We start from the raw sequence: 18,179 nt of genomic DNA on the forward strand, positions 1-18,179 counted from the left end.
ACCGGGCTGCAATACCTTATAGTTGACCACCCCGACTCTTTCCTTTATCTCGTAGGGGCCTTGCCACTGAGCCAGGAATTTACTCTCCGCCGTGGGGATTAAAACCAACACCCGATCCCCGGGTTTAAAGGTCCGCACGGTGGCTTGTCTATTGTAGCGGCCGCTTTACGCGGCCTGAGCCTCCTGTAAATGCTCCTTCACAATTGGCATGACCGCGCTTATGCGGTTCTGCATTCCTAAAATGTGTTCAATCACACTTTTATGGGGGGTGGGCTCTTGCTCCCATGTTTCCTTTGCCAGGTCCAACAATCCCCGGGGATGTCGCCCGTATAACAACTCAAAAGGCGAAAACCCCGTGGATGCCTGTGGCACCTCTCGTATGGCAAACATCAAATAGGGAAGCATCATATCCCAGTCTTTCCCGTCTTTGGAGATCACCCTTTTGAGCATGGTTTTCAGGGTTTTATTGAATCGTTCTACTAATCCATCCGTCTGAGGATGATACACAGACGTATGCAACTGCTTGATCTGGAGTAGCCGGCATAGCTCTTTGGTCACTTTAGACATGAATGGGGTCCCCTGATCCGTAAGGATCTCCTTGGGCAACCCCACCTGGCAGAACACAGCAAACAACTCCCGAGCTATAAGCTTCGCCGCAGTATGTCTGAGAGGTATCGCCTCTGGATACCGGGTGGCATAGTCAACAATCACTAGGATGTGTTGGTGCCCTCGAGCAGACTTTACGAGGGGCCCCACCAGATCCATCCCTATCCGTTCAAAAGGGACTTCTATAATGGGTAACGGTACCAACGGACTGCGAAAGTGGGTCAGGGGTGCGGTAAGCTGACACTCCGGGCAGGTTTCGCAGAACCGTTTTACCTCCCCAAAGACCCCGGGCCAATAGAACCTTTGCAATATTCGCTCCTGCGTTTTCTTTACCCCTAGGTGGCCACTCATCAGGTGTTTATGAGCCAAGTCAAGGACCCGCTGGCGATACGGCTGGGGCACCACCAACTGCTCTACCCCCACGCCCTGTATTTCATCTACCCGGTAGAGTAAATCCTGCTTAAGAGCGAAATGGGGGTACCTTACCTGGGCACCGGGCAGCTGTGCCACCCCGTCAACTACTGTCACCCAACTCCGGGCATGTATTAATGTAGGGTCCTGGAGTTGGGCTGTCCCAAACGTATCCGGGGACGCCTCCAACTCCGGGATGGGCTCGACCGTCTCAGCCTCTCCTGCCAATACCCCTAGGGGCGACCTATCGGGTTCACATTCTGTCCCTATCATGGGAACCCCTACGGCAGGCGTCCCGGATTCAAGATTGTAGGGCTCAGGTCCCGGACTGACCAACATCTGAGGGGACTTAGGAGGTCCCTTCCATAAAGTCCAAAAATAGGGCAGATCCCTTCCCAGGATCACGTCATAGGGAAGAGTGTTAATAAGTCCCACCTCATGTTGCACCTGACCGCAAGGTGCTGTGATGGTGACAATCCCCGTGGGATAGTCTCGGCGGTCCCCATGTATGCAAACCACCCCCACGGTACGTCCTGTGGCCTTTACTTTAGCCCTTAGGGTTGATCGCACAAGGGTCACTAAGCTTCCGGAATCCAACAAGCCTGTAACCGGACATCCATTCACCTGTATTTGGCACAAGTGGGGCTCAGTCTCTGGGGAGACCAGGTCAGCGGTACACACCACCTGAGCATAGATTGAACCCCGCCGGGTAACCCCACAATCCATGGGCTCCGTGGTGAGTGGACACTGGGCTTCCATATGTCCCACCCGCTGGCACCGCCAACATCTAATAGGGAAGGAAACCCCCTTGACGAGTTGTCGTTTAGGGTACAGAACCTTCCGGACCTCAGGGACGGCGGGCGCGGCCTCAGACGGGACGGTAGCGGACTCCTGCACCGGTGTCGGCGGTGGGTCCTTGGCCCTAGGCTTGGAGGGGCCGGACCGACGGGCGGTACGCAAAGTCTCAGTGTCCCGTATCAAGTCCTGCGTAGCCACATGCCGCTCTACCAGGGACACTAATTGGTCCAGGGTACTCGGGTCGCCCTGTCCTACCCACCGTTGAATGGTGACGGGTAAAGTGCGCACAAAACAATCAACTACTACCCTTTCCACCATTTGCGCCGGGCTCAGAGTGTCAGGCTGCAACCACTTTTTTACGAGATGCAACAAGTCATAGGCCTGGGAGCGTACGGGTTTGGCTTCATCATAGAACCACTGATTTACCCGCTGAGCCCGTACATAGGTATTCACCCCCAACCGAGCCAGTATTTCGGCTTTCAAAGTCACATATTCTATGGCGTCCTCGGTGCAGAGGTCCAGGTACGCTTTTTGGGGCTCCCCCGTCAGATAGGGCGACAATACCTCAGCCCACTGGGGGGTCGGCAGCTTTTCCCACTCGGCCACCCGCTCAAACACCGCCAGGAACGCTTCCACATCATCCCCCGGGGTCATCTTTTGCAACGCTTGTCTCACCGCTTTCCGGACGCTGCCGTCGTCACCCGGTCCCGGGGTTGTTGCTGCCGGTCCGGCACGGATCGACTTGGCCAGTAGAACCATCTGTTCTTGGTGCCTTTGTTCCTGCAATTTCAAAGATTGCTGCTGATGATCCAACGACCGGAGCAGGTGTGCATTGATCTGTTGCTGCTGCTTTAGTATTTCCTCCATGGTGTCGCCGGGTTTGGGCTGTAGTATAGCCGCTTGAATCCAGGACATGTGCTACCGGGTCACCAGAAATGGAAGCTACACCTCACCGGGCTGGCATGCCCGCCGATTCTCCACTATATGTGAGGTAGCGTGGTCAGCTGCGCAGCAGAAGACACGGGATCCAGGCACCAAGGGTCACAGCACACGGTTTAATATCCAAACAAAAGTCCACAACAGTACACATGTGCCTCTCCGGCAGAGAACTCAGGGAGTTGTGTTCACTCCCTCACACTCGGCACACCCCCGCCCTTGTTCCTGTTTCCTTTTAACCCTTCTTTCAGCCTGTAGGGAAACAGCATTAACCCTGGAGTAGAGTTACTTTCTATCATGGAGTGAGCACAACCGGGGCGAGACATACCGGCCGTCATAGATAACCCTGGTCACAGTCTCACAATATATATATATATATATATATATATATATATATATATATTCAGTGATTTTCCTTAATACAATATATTAGTATATGTAACTTTAAAGATGGCTCCTACATCCTAGCCAACACCCAAGATGATTAACACAAAGAAGATTTCTCAACGTATGGACTGACCAATCCAGTAAAGACTATGCAAATTCCTATACGTCCTGAGCCCGACCTGTGATATTTGATTGGACTATGTTTTATCTATACCCTTTACTCCCCTAGAACTATAAAGGCTTTGTGGAAAATAAACTGAGCCAGAATTCTTTGGCATCTGTCATGGAAGAAAGATCATAACCGATCCAAAGTCAGTTATTTTTTTCTCTGTGCACACATGACATTATAATCTGAACATGGCAGTCAGACCTTAAGAGACCCATTGAAGTCTCACCTCAACAATATCTCATGGGGCATGGTGCAATTTCCTGCACCCTATGAACAATTTTTGACACATCCACTTTTCTATATGCATACCTCAAACACACTCATATGCAGTAGTTAATGTCATCCTTGGTGTGGAATTCTTCTAGAGGTGCTTATTGATGGTGCTATATGCAAGTAATATTGACAGCTTCAGTTAGACAGTCGCATGTTATGATATTTTCATGTTGTGCTTTCTGTCACAAAGAAAGCACCTTCATATTACCCCCAGTTTTGAGGAAAAAAAAGTGCGTTTTACAAAGCGAAATATACGGTAATTCATAGACACACAAACAGTGTAGCTCCTGTACCTCCCCTATATCTATCTTCCCCTACTGAACCTCTGTATTATTATTCACAGACTACTACCGTACTTGCATATTCTATGGTATCGTCTTCAAAACTGCAATAGTACACCACACGCTATTTACAGTAGTTCTAAAAGTGTTAGGCCATTCTCTCCCTCTGTCTCAGCTAATGACAGTGTTTCTACCTATGTATGAGAATGATGATCATTATCACCTGTTTGATATAGGTGGTTAGTTACTCATATACCAGACTATAATCCTACAAAGTCCCGCAAGTGTACATAGAAGAATTGATGCTGTTCCGAAGGCAGAGGGTGGTCACACCAAATATTGATATCATATAAGTTTATAATTTGTTCATTTCATTAACTGACAAAAATAACCTATTAAAAATATGTCTGTTTTTTAACGCATTCTTACTTTGCAGCACTTTTTCTACACCCACCTGAAACTTTAACAGTAATATATATATGGTTCTTTAGCAGCTAATAAGTTGTAATTCTGTCACAGATCCATGACCAGATTGGATATAAAGCAGGTGTGGATTTTGCCCTTCTAGCAATCCTAGAATGCATTCCTGTTTAGCGTGCCAACAGAACCAACAAGAAAAGTCTTCATTCCAGCCCCTTGGATTAAAAACAATTAGATTCTTCTTTATTTTTCAAACAGCAGAGATAACATTGTAAAAAGCCGCCACAAGAGAGCTACAAGTGCTGTGCAGTTAACCGCTCTTACCCGTGATTAAGAGTGGTTAACCTGCTGGAAATTAGTGGGTCTCATGTGCCAGCTTTTTACAATGTTCTCTCTGCTAGGATTTTAATGGCTGTTTAAAAAACAAAGAAGAATTTAATCGTTTCTATTTCATGTAGTTACTTATGTGGACTTAGGACTTTATTGCTTAAAGAGGACCTGTCACCAGGTCCAAAATGCCCAGTTTTTGCTCTTATAATATTCCAGCTGCTCAGTTGAGTAATTTTTTCCCCCCTTTGGTTTAAAATGTGCCATTCGGTTCCATAGATATGGGACTTTTTATTTGGTGCTAATTTTTATGGTCTTTTCCAAGGGGACTGTTCTGATTACCCCCTAAAAGAGCTTCTTTAGGCTGCTATCCGTAATTTTCCCATGAGCAATAACCCCTTAGTAAAGCCCACCAAAGTAGCAGTAAATAAAACGGCCTATATCTCTAAAACCACATGGCGGATTTTCAAAGAATAAAAAGTGAAATACTCTGGAGCAGCAGGAAACAAATAAGAGCTAAAACCAACCACTTCTGAACTGGTGACGGGTCCTCTTTATGAACGGCTTGCATGTTTCTACAGCAGCTCTGAAGTTTCTTGGTTGCGCTTTGCTCAAATTGCAGCCAAATACAAAACGGCCATATACAGATTCATTAAATACAGCCTTAAAAGGAATTTGCCTCTAAGTTTAAGCTGCCAAAAACAGTGGCAGCATGAACCATAACCTGACTAGGAGACACATTTCCATCGACTGGAGTATGACAGTTTGAACAGCATTAACCATAACCTGACTGGGAAAGACCTGTCCATCAATTGGAGTAGGATGATATGGGCAGCATGAACCATTACCTGACCGGGAGAGACCTGTCCATCAATTGGAGTAGGACGATTTGGGCAGCATGAACCATAACCTGACTGGGAAAGACCTGTCCATCGACTGGAGTAGGACGCTTTGGGCAGCATGAATCATAACCTGACTGGGTGTGACCTGTCCATCGACTGGAGTAGGACGATTTGGGCAGCATGTGCTATAACCTGACTGAGACAGGCCTGTCAATCGACTAGAGTAGGACCGTTTGAGCAAGCATGAATTTTAACCTGACTGGGAGAGACCTGTCCATTGACTGGGGTAGTACGGTTTGAGCAGCATGAACCATAACCTGACTGGGAGAGACCTGTCCATTGACAGGGAAGGTTTTGGTTTTTGCAGTATAAATCTAGGGACAGTTTCCCATTAAAGTCTTGCAAGTGAAATTGTATCACCCTCATCACATTTATGAAAGAAAGGATGACTTTACACTCCAAAGACTTGTTTGAAAACCTGTGTTTTAGAAATAGCTACAATAAACCTGCCACGTGTGAATTCTCACAATGACTAGAGATGAGCGGACCCGTGTAAGTTCAGGTTCGGCAGGATCACCCGGACTTTAAAAAAAGTTTCAGTTGGGGACCCAGACTTGACCCCAGATCTCGAACCCCATATTCAAGGCAATGGGGACCCGAATGTCTGTGCTGTAAAATGGTTGTGGTAATTCTGTCTCCACTGCAGCTTTTCAACAAACTATGTTAGCATACGAACAGCACTCATACTTGGACACAGACGTTTGTTTTTAAAGCCCATGTCCGAGTCTGACACCCACACAGTTCAGGCTCGCTCATCTGTACCAAAGACAAATTCCACTGTATATTTACAGTATAACTTGCTGTACACCTTGTGTTATTTTGTGGCATGGATTTTTGCTGAGAATAGTAGTATATTTTCAATGTGGTGTATAGTCACAAAGTATTTACAGATGAGACACAATTAGGGATGATCGAATATCACAAATTTTCGGCAATATTCGGCTTTGCGAATATCTGATGAATAGTTCGACGCTATGCGAATATTCGATGCGCAATGTAAGTCTATGGGAAGCCCGAATAGTTGCTATTCGGCAATTATTCGAGTTTCCCATAGACTTACATTGCGCTTCGAATATTCGCAAATCGACGAATAGTGGCGACCTATTCGGCGAATATGGGCATTGACGAATATTTGCGGTGTTCGATCATCCCTAGACACAATGCTTCACATATACAAGCTATATAACCATAAACTGCCCTGAAACACTGCAGCAATGTATGCTTATGCTGCCGTATACTGTAGTTTTTTCATGCAACATACACTAGACATTTGAGACACAAAAGTATTGAACTAAAGCACATCTCATATCAATATACATGCCACTCCATCAAGGCTCAGGAGAAACAAAGAAGCGGAGTATTCAGGGGCTGAATGTACTAAACATCAATTCTTTATTGAATACAAATATTAAAAGATTCATTTTTTACAAATATATAGTGGTGCTAATAGTGAAAAATAGGTGAAAACCCACATATTGATGGGGAGCAGGAGGCAAAAACCACCGTAGAGAAAGGGGGGTAGTTTGAGAGGGAACTAAATAAAGAAACAATCATAAGTGGCTGACAGGTAAGGAACCTCTATTCACAGTATAATATATGTGGAGTCACACAGGCGTAATCAATGTCCCATAGTCAGAGTAAAGAAGAGACACCAAACGAGTCAGTCACATAACATAAAAAAAAGTCCCAAGACTTACACATAGTCAAGGTGGTCACCAGAGCATCCCACACCAGCAGAAAAAACCCTCCTATGCGCATTTCGCGACACAAGTTGTTGTAGCTTGTTTAGGAAAGGTATATATACTCTGACTACGCGCGTAGGAGGGTTTTTCTTGCTGGTGTGGGATGCTCTGGTGACCACCTTGACTATGTGTAAGTCTTGGGACTTTTATTTATGTTATGTGACTGACTCGTTTAGTGCCTCTTCTTTACTCTGACTATGGGACATTGATTACGCCTGTGTGACTCCACATATATTATACTGTAGAAAAAAAGAAAAAACGATCAAACAAGTCCAAATATGAATATATTTATATTTTTATTAGTGCCAAAAGAACCAGGGAGGGGGTGACAGGATGTGGCAAAAATCACAAAAACACCCTGGGTATGCAATACATATAGGCAATGGTATCAATCGGCTGTATGGAAAAAAGGAGTATCTATAAATACACCAGCAAAAAAGATTGCTATGTAAAAAGAAGTCACCGCCCCCAGACGAAGGTTTCCACAGAAACGCCGTGCGTCGGGTAGACGCTCCCCCGGGTCTCCTCTTTATCAGGTATAGGCTCTTCTATCTATGTAATAGGCTTTGTATGGTTAATGTAATGCTGATGCCTCTATTATGCTGCTCAGCGTATAACCTTCCGATTGTACTGTAATCAGTAGAGTGTATTACCATACTCCACCACCATTCACATGCATTGTATCCCTTGTGGCTGGGCATTTGCCCTCTCTTGGGTTTCATCTTTGGTTAAATACAGCTTTAAATCCTATGTAGCATTGTATGCTAATTAATGTTAATTAGCTCCGTATATCCTATTTCTAGTGGTGGTTACTTCTTTTTACATAGCAATCTATTTTGCTGGTGTATTTATAGATACTCCTTTTTTCCATACAGCCGATTGATACCATTGCCTATATGTATTGCATACCCAGGGTGTTTTTGTGATTTTTGCCACATCCTGTCACCCCCTCCCTGGTTCTTTTGGCACTAATAAAAATATAAATATATTCATATTTGGACTTGTTTGATCGTTTTTTCTTTTTTTCTGCTTTGCTTCTTTACGATTGTCCTTTATTGTCCCTCCTGTTGGTGCTCTGAATATTGTATTTTTTATTTTTTGTTGATTATGGCCATTATATAATCATGCACCATTTACAAATGACTATATGTTTGATATATTATACTGTGAATAGAGGTTCCTTACCTGTCAGCCACTTATGATTGTTTCTTTATTTAGTTCCCTCTCAGACTACCCCCCTTTCTCTACGGTGGTTTTTGCCTCCTGCTCCCCATCAATATGTGGGTTTTCACCTATTTTTCCCTATTAGCACCACTATATATTTGTAAAAAATGAATCTTTTAATATTTGTATTCAATAAAGAATTGATGTTTTGTACATTCAGCCCCTGAATACTCCGCTTCTTTGTTTCTCCTGATACACTAGACATTTGTAGAAGTTTGTCAATTCCAAAACATACCTGTATGAGCTCATGGCGCTGAATGTCCCATTTCTTCACACCGTTGTCTCTGGAGCCACTGCATAATATGTTATCCTGTACTGTTAAACACTCAATACCATCGTAATGAGGAGGTTCCAAATTATATGTAGGAGATACGCTGCCACCCCACGCAGACGGTACGACAAACATCTGAATTAGAAAAAAAAGCGTGAACATGAAGAATAGCAAAAAGTGAACATGCACTTACTGGACGTAATCCTAAATTTAAAGGAAACATTACAAACCAAAAGATAATCCCATTTGCTTCAATTAGAGAGGACAAGCTAGAATAAATAGGACTGTAACCACTTGATAAGCCGGACATATATGAGGTAGCTGTTACTAAAACATTCATTTAGCCGGCAGCTATTGCTGACAATACAAAGATCAGGTTTGGAAATTTCCCATGTCTAATTGCTCTTTCCCCTGAACTCATCTGTCCGGGGAGAGTTTCAAGACCATCATACGTATCAGGTAGTCAGCAACTCCAGTTGAAATTGGGAACTTTGTAAGACTTTCATCTAAACTGGATGGGTCCATGAGCTTTGAAGATAAGTTGTTCTTCATAAGATTTTCAATCTCGAAATGTAAACTGATATAACTCACTTACAGTATACACAAATAATAAAAATACTAAGGAACTGTATCATAAAGTAGGAAATTAAAATGGTAGTCCTAAAATTTTGATCATCTACAAGCCACAGCAGGTAGAAGAGCAGCATAGAAAAGGCTCATAGGAGCAGCCCATAAAGATCGCAGGAAGACAGCTGCAACTAGGCAATGTAGGAGCACAGTTTAGGGCCTAAAGGTGACAAAGAACCCTAACTATAAAGCAACTTTACAGGTCTGATTTATATAATGAGCCTCATTCAGATTGAACCAGAAAGCCTTCGCTTCAGTATGCTGCTATTTACAGTGTCTTGAAAAGATTTCATACCCCATACTTTTATACATGTTTTCATATTACAGCCACAAACGTGATATACCAACACAAAGAAACAAGTATTTGTGAGATGTTAGGGAAATAATACATGGTTTTCTAAACACTTTAAAAATATAGATCTGATTCTATGTAAGGGACATAGCTAGCATGAAACTGCAAAACGATATGCAAGGTGGAAAACTAACACTGCGCATTACCCTGAAAACACCATTCCCGCTGTCAAACATGGTGGTGCCAGCATCATGTTGTGGGGATGCTTTTCTTCAGCAGAGCCAGGGAAGCTGGAATTGAAGGAAAGATGGATGGAGCTAAATACAGGGCAATCGTGCAGGAAAACCTGTTAGAGGCTGCAAAAGTCTTGAGACTGGAGTGTAGATTCACCTTCCAGTAGGACAAGGATGCACGTCACAATATTAAAATTGTTATTTTTAACCTAGAATGCATACCTGGGGCCTTGCAGGCCTACTAGGTTACTTGTTTTCTATGGTAGATTTGTATGGTTGCGCGTTCTAGGGTTAAAATATTTAGAAAAGAATATCATTTAATGTATAATTCACATCTACTTGCTACTTAGTGTTGGTATACAACAAAAAATCCCAATAAAATATATTTCAGTTTGTGGATTTAAGATGGAAAAAAATGTGGAAAAGTTCAAAGTACTGTTTCATAGGTTTTAAGGTTTAAGGTAGACTAAAGGGGGCTTTACACGCTACAACATCGCTAATGCGAAGTCGTTGGGGTCACGGAATTGGCGTGTGACACCTATGAGCGATTTTGCATCGTCGCAAAAACGCTCATCGGTGACATGGGGGTCCATTCTCAAATATCGTTACTGCAGCAGTAACAAAGTTGTTCCTCGTTCCTGCGGCAGCACACATCGGTACGTGTGACACCGCATGAATAAGGAAGCTCTCCTTACATGCCTCCCGGCCGCTATGCGCAGGGAAGGAGGTGGGCGGGATGTTAAGTCCCGCTCATCTCTGCCCCTCTGTTTTTATTGGGCGGTGGTTCAGTGACGCAGCTGTGACGTCGCTGTGACGCTGACAAACCGCCCCCTTAGAAAGGAGGCGGTTCGCCAGTCACAGCGACGTCGCCGGGCAGGTAAGTACGTGTGACGGGTCTGGGCGATGTTGTGCGGCACGGGCAGCGATTTGCCCGTGTCGCACAACAGATGGGGGCGGGTACCCAGGCTACCGATATCGGTACCGATATCGCAGCGTGTAAAGCGGCCTTAAGGCTGTGTGCGCACTTTGCGTTCAATTCCGCAGCGTGTAAGTCACTGCCTGTGCATCTCAGAACGCAGCCGAAAAAGCTGCGTTCTGAGACGCATTCGGCAGAACGCAACGTGCGCACATTCCTGGAGAATTCATGCATTCTGGATGCTTGCTCTGCAATAGACAGAGTGGGAAAAACATCCAGAATGCACATTTTTTCCAGTGTGGTCCCACTCGGCTCTGCAGCATCCCCATAGACTTGCAGCAGAGCCGAGTGGGACCGGCACGGTCAAAAAGAGCATGGCTGGCTGCGAGACAGAGTCGTGCATTCAGAATGAACTCGGATGAACTTCACCCGACTTCAATGTGATCGCGCGGCTCTGTGCGTGTGCCGCGGCTTGATTTGCGGTCACCCGTGAAGGATTCACCTATGATCGCAAATCCCTGAAAATGACTGCAGTGAGCCACGTGATCAGCTGTGCTTTCACTCAGGTTACTCGTGGCCACAGCTGCAGTACTCCACCTGAGAGCGGTGGCTACGAGTATCCTCAGTGACAGCACAGCTGATCACGCGACTTACTTCAGTTGCTGCATGGAGCTCACAGGAGCGGCGGTGTTCTACTGCCGCTCCTGTCAGCTTCCGATGTAGCAGAGCTGAATGCGTCGTGGGACCTTGCGTGGATTACATCGGACCTGGAGTTGTCTTTGAGGGGTTAATAAAGTGGTGAAAGAGGGTGTTTTTTTGTCTTTCATTCCAAATAAAGGATTTTTTAGATGTGTGTGTTTATTTTCTTTAACTTACAGGTTAATCATAGAAGGTATCTTGGGGAGACACCTGCCATGATTAACCTAGGACTTAGTGGCAGCTATGGGCTGCTGCCATTAACTCCTTATTACCCCATTTGCCACCACACCAGGGCAATTCGGGATGAGGCGGGTAAAGTGCCGGGACTGTCGCATCTAATGGATGCGGCAATTCCGGGTGACTGCTGGCTGATATTATTAGTTGTTAGGCTGGGGGGCTTCCCATAACGTGGAGCTCCCCATCCTGAGAAAACCAGCCTTCAGCCGTGTGGCTTTACCCTGGCTGGTATCCAAATTGGGGGGACCGCACGTCATTTTTTTTCAATTACTTATTTATTTTTTTTACTGCTCGATATGGACACGCCCACCAGCGGCTGTGATAGGTTGCAGTGAGACAGCTGTCACTTAGCGTGGGGGCGTGTCTGACTGCAACCAATCATAGGCACCAGTGGGCGGGGGAAGTAGGGAATATGAGATGGATTAATGAGCGGCCGGCATTTTAAAAGAGGAGAAGCCGCCACAGTGTGAACGCCGTGCAGCGCTGCGCCGGTGATCGTGGATCGGTGAGTATGAGAGAGGGGGTGGGAGGGGGAGACTGACATGGACAGAGAGAGAGAGAGATGGAGACATAGAGAAAGAGAGAGACCGACCGACAGAGAGAGAGAGACCGAAAGACCTGCCTTTGTTATGTTAAAAAAACATGTGGATCGCAACAATAATGCAATGCAAACGCACTGCTTAACATTTTGGCAGTGTTTTTCTACAACTTATTGATTTCAATGGGTGTAGAACGCTGCCAAAATGGCAAAAACAATTGACATGCTGCTTCTTCAAACGCAGAGATTTTGACAAATTTTTGACGATTAAAATGCTGCGTTTCAAAAAGCATCGTGTGCACAGATTTTGCATGAGTCTCATAGACTTTGCTGGGGAAGCACAACGCATGCATTTTGACAATGACACAGTGCAATCGTAAATGCAGCCAAAATACAGAAAAAAATGCAACGTGCGCACACAGCCTAAGGTCCCACGAGTTTGACATAGTGCCTAACATCTTGATCCAGAAGTAAGCAAAAAACTCATGGAGCAGATACAAATAGTGCCATATTAGGGGAAAAATTCCTTCCCGACTCCACATAAGACAATCAGACTAGTTCCTTGGATCAACATCCCATCACGGAATCTAATGCCCATAATCTGTAATATTATAGAATTCAAGAAAAGCCTCCCTTGAACTTTAGAAGTGAATTAACCATTAAAAGATCATGTAACAGAGTTCCATATTCTCACTGCTCTTACAGTAAAGAATCTGTATCTGTTATTATGATTAAACTTTCTTAACTTTTTAGACATACAGGATTCCCCCTTGTCCCCATCATAGACCTAGGTTTAAAAACATCATTAGAAAGGTCTCTATATTGTCCCCTTATATATTTGTACATTTTACCTTTGTTTTTCCAAACGGAATAATCCCAAATGTAATCACATCCCCACATTGGATGCACTGGTACATCCCATATTGAGGTGCGTTCCCACAAATAGACATACTGGTACATCCTGGTGATCATGGGGGAACAGGAGCTGTGCCCCTGCACATCGCAGGGAGCTCGGCTTGCATGACAGCCAAGATCTGACTCTCACAGCCAGGAGTGGTCCCTGGTTATTTAACCCCCTAAAAGCTGTGATGAATAGTGATCACAGCATTTATACTCCGTCTCCCACTCGATCATGACACCAGCAATATGATCACGGGGGACCAATTGTTGCTGTGGCAACCCAAGGTCAAATAACGACCTCCAGATTACCTGGCTACGGTAGCCTGTTAGACCAGGAGCGATTTCTCTGTGTTTCACTGACATGTATGTATTGCACTGCTGTTACTAAGCAATACATTATACCAGCGATCAGACTACTACAAGTTACTGTCCCATATAGGGACAAAGTAAAACAGTTTAAAAAAAATGTAAAAAAATCAGTAAATAAAAAAAAATGTAACCAATTAATATGTATATTTTTTTGTAAAACCACAAATAATGAACAAAAGTACACATATTTTGTATTGCTGCCTCCTGAACAACCCAATCTATAAAACTGTGAGGCTATGTGTCCACGTTGCTTTTTACCTGCTTTTTACCTGCTTTTTTGCTGCTTTTTCAACTGCAGCGTTTAATGCCAAAATGGATGTGTTCTGCTGTCAAGCAAAGTCTATGGGAATTTGGGTTTCTTGTCCCCACTATGCAGTTCAAACTGCAGCCTTTTTCAGGCAGAAATTTGGGCAAAAACTCTGCTTTGTAGTTCAAAACGCAAATGGCAAAAACAATTGACATGTCAATTGTTTTTGCCATTTGGGTTTTGAACTGCAAAGCTGAGTTTTTGCCCAAAGTTCTGCCACAAAAAGGCTGCAGTTTGAAGTGCATAGTGCGGACAAGAAACCCAAATTCCCATAGACTTTGCTTGAAAAGCAGAACACATCCATTTTGGCATTAAACGCTGCAGTTGAAAAAGCAGCAAAAAAGCAGGTAAAAAGCAGGTAAAAAGCAACGTGCGGACATAGCCTTAAACGCTGCAGTTGAAAAAGCAGCAAAAAAGCAGGTAAAAAGCAGGTAAAAAGCAACGTGGACACATAGCCTTACACTAGTTAACCCCTGAAGTGAACACCATAAAAACAATAATAAAAACTGTCTTTTTATCAGACCACTGGCAAAAAACGTAGAATAAAACGCGATCAAAGTCATACGTAAATAGAAATGGTATCGATGAAAACATCATCTTGTCTCGCAAAAATCAAGCCACAATAAACATTTAGCTCTTAGAATACAGCAATGAAATAATTATTTTTTTTCTATAGAACTGTGTTTTTTGTGTAACAATGGCAAAACACAAAAAAAAATCTAAATGTGGTATTGCAGTATTCATACTGACACGAAGAATAAAGCTGTTTTATTACTTTCACGGCATGGTGAATGGTGGAAAAGAAAATCCCCAATTGCTGTTTTTTTTTATTCTGCCTCACAAAAAGTGAAATAGAAAGCGATCAAAAAATATTATGTGACTCAAAATGGTACCAATAAAAACTCCAACTCATCCATCAAAAAACAAGCCCTAACACCACTCTGTTGGCAGAAAAATAAAAAACTATATAAAAATTCAGTGATGCATAATATCTTTATTTTTGTAAAAAACTATTTTTTAGTGTGATAGTAGCCAAACCTAAAAAGAACTATATAAATCTGATATCACTACAATACTGACCTGAGGAATAAGGCCGCCTAATCACTTATTCTGCAAGGTGAACGGAGTAAAAAATAAATAAAGCCAATTCTTTAACTGCAGTTGATTTGTTCATTCTGCCTCCCAAAGATCGCAGTTATGTGTAATCCACATTTATCGTGCACTCTATGCTGAGAACTCACCCTGAGGTTCACATGTAAATCTGAGAAAAACATGATTTTTTTATGTGTCTTTTTAAGGCAGACACAAAAGTGCTCTGAACAGAGGCCGAACAGAGTTTGGAGTAACTCTGCTGCCTCATTAGTGAATGGATCTGTCGGGGGGTTTACCTGAATCATGAATTTCAGAGATGTAGGTGGAGACCCTAATGTAAGTGCTCATTATAGAGCATAGGATAAATGTGGACTGATCCAAAATGTTTGGTACCCCAAACTGAAACCAACAGAATTCAACTCAACCCACAAAAAACAAGTCCACACTCATGTCCATAAACTGTCAACAGAAATATAGGGAGTTTCCTTGTTATTTGTAGCACAAAGAATCTGGAAAAGCGCTATCACTCCCCCCCCAAAAAGAAATCCAGCAAAATCTGCTCTCCCAAACCCAAATGCCCACCTCCCTTCTGAGCACTGCAACATGTCTAAACCATAGTTAATGTCCACATGTTTGGCATTACTGTAGTGAGGAAAGCTTGCTTAATTTATGGGGTATCTATCTCCAGAAGCATGACTTGGTCACAATATACAGGAACTACAATGTACTTGGTACTACAGGGGCTTTTTGCAATTTTTAATTTTGCAAACATTCACTGCGTTTGACTTCATGGATGTTTTCCAGACACAAAATCGTCACTACTCCTGTAGATTAATTCTCAAAGGAGTGTAATTTCTGCTCTGAAGGTAGCTTGTTCATCTGTGCAAATAATTATACGCAGTTACAAACAAATAATGTAAAAAAGTATAAAGGATAAAAATACAATAACATACAAAAGTACATGGATGAGAAAAACAGGCAAATGTGCAGGACAAGGAAATAAATATGATACACAAGATACACAAGAGTCTGTCAAAATTGATGAGTCCGCTTCCCAAAGAGGCTGAATCGTGGCAGATAAAGAGCTTTGTTTGCAAGAAGCAATGTGTGAATATATAGACATATATATCCTGGTGAAAAAGCACGTGGCTGTGGGCATGCAGGGGTTTACACTGGAGTTAGGCTACTTTCACACATCCGGTTTGAGCAGTGCGGCTCAATCCGGCTGTGAAACCTATGCAACGGATGCGGCGAAAACACTGCATCCTTTGCATAAGTTTTTACATGCGGCCCGTCCATTTTTTTCCGGTTGCGGCATGCTACTGAGCATGCGCAGTGGAGGAAACCGCATGCGGCGGCCGGATGCGTTTTTTTCCGCGCCGCATCCGGCGTCCATAGGCATGCATTGAAAAATGCGCCGCAGTGGCCGGATATGGTGCGATGCGGTTTTTTTGCCGGACAAAAAAACGTTGCAAGATACGTTGTCTCCAGCCGCCGCTTTAATTAATTTTGCCGCATCCGGAAAAAAACGTATGCAACGCAAAGCCATCAGGCACAATCCGGTAACAATGCAAATCTATGTGGATAAAATGGATGCGGTACCGCATCCGTTTTACCCGTTTTTTTCCGGATTGTGCCTGATGGAAAAAACCTGATGTGTGAAAGTAGCCTTACTGATTTTCCTGTCAGCTTTCTGGTTATTGCATGCAGATTTTGGCCAAACTCAAACCACACCCATTTGGCAGGGAGGAATGTTCAGCAGATGCCTCGGACTATTCATTCATGTGCAGCAGCCAGAACATTCTCATATTTATATAAGCGTCACTATGATGTGTTACTTTTTTGTCTCTATAAGGCCCCCTTCACACGCACGTGTCTCCGGTACGTGCTAGGTCTGTGCCTGCATGTACCGGAGACACGGGCACACGTAAACCTATTAAAATAAATGGGTTTATGTGCACCCACGTGTTTAGCCATTGGCCCGTGCCTCCGTGTGGAGCACACGTGAGCCCGTGTGCTCCACACGGATAAATGTCCCTGTTTCTCCGGCAGCACAGGTGTCACGTGGCCCGCACATGTACCACACGGAAGTAGTGTGGATGCGGGCCCACGTGACACGCGCCGGAGAAACACACGTGTCATTTTAAAATTAAAAAAAAGCACAAACTCACCTCCACGAGCCCTGCAGTCTCTGCCGCGGCTGTCACTAGCATCCGTCCCCCAGTGAATTTGAACAACACATCTTCTTCACTGGGGGCCGGAAGCAGCGTCAGCGGGGCGTGGCCTGTGCCGTCCCTGTCAGTCAGTATCACAGTCAGCTCCGGAAGAAAAAGGTAAGGCGGGGCTTTCCGTTCTCCGTGTGTTATTACGTATAACACACGGAGAACACACGTAGTGCCATAAACATGGCACACGGAGGGGAACACGCACCCTTGACACGTCCGTGAAACACGTGCATGATTTTCACGGACGTGTGAAGGGGGCCTAAGGCTGTGTTTTTTGTTTTCTTTTGCTGTCCTCACTAAATTATACAATAACAATCTTCTTTGATTATTGCATCTTTGCTGTGCTTTTTATGCCTTTTCCCCATTATTTCATGCGTTTTTAGTGCAGATGTGAATCTGTGTTTTTAAGTGTTTTTATAGTACAGAAAAGCTTGGATTCTGCACTTATAAAATGAACTACAGTTTTTTCCATGCATTTTTTTAAACTCCACATAGACGTCTCTAAAGAAAAAAAAAAAAGCACCAAAACAGCAGAGTTCAGCGGTGTGTTTTCAGAAAATCACATCCACTTTGCTTGGACAATAAAATGTCCAAGTAGAGTGGATGTGACATCATGAAATCTCTGCCCTCGGTGCGTTTTAAGATACCACTGAACTGTGCGCTTTTGGTGGTTTTTTTCTCTCTAGGCTTCTGCGCGGAGCCTGAAAAAAATGCAAGCAAAAATAAAGTGGTTACATTTTTAAACACAGAATCAAAGCTTTAATGTAGTATTAAAATGCATTAAGAACCCTGATTCACGTCTGCTCCGAACATGTATAAAATGTTGGTGAAAATGCATAAATAACACAGAAAACATGCAATTATCAGAGAAGATTGTTATTGTGGTGCGTGCTGCAGACCCCTACAGAAAAAGGCAGCATTTACGCTCCGTGTGAACACTGTCTCAGTGACACATTTGTATTACATTTTTTATGAGTTTAAATAGAGAAAAATAAGC

General features: G+C 43.8%; 1 protein-coding gene across 1 annotated transcript in view; it reads right to left on the reverse strand.

Annotated features, from left to right (window-relative positions):
• The window catches only part of KIF21B (kinesin family member 21B), a 411,687-nt gene that overhangs the window by 13,229 nt on the left and 380,279 nt on the right, over nt 1-18,179 (reverse strand). Inside the window, exon 33 of the mRNA XM_075335818.1 lies at nt 8,712-8,882. Coding sequence (XP_075191933.1) covers nt 8,712-8,882 — 171 coding nt within the window. The remainder of the gene's footprint in view (nt 1-8,711; nt 8,883-18,179) is intronic.

The sequence above is a fragment of the Anomaloglossus baeobatrachus genome, chromosome 2, assembly GCF_048569485.1.
Source record: "Anomaloglossus baeobatrachus isolate aAnoBae1 chromosome 2, aAnoBae1.hap1, whole genome shotgun sequence".
NCBI lineage: Eukaryota > Metazoa > Chordata > Amphibia > Anura > Aromobatidae > Anomaloglossus > Anomaloglossus baeobatrachus.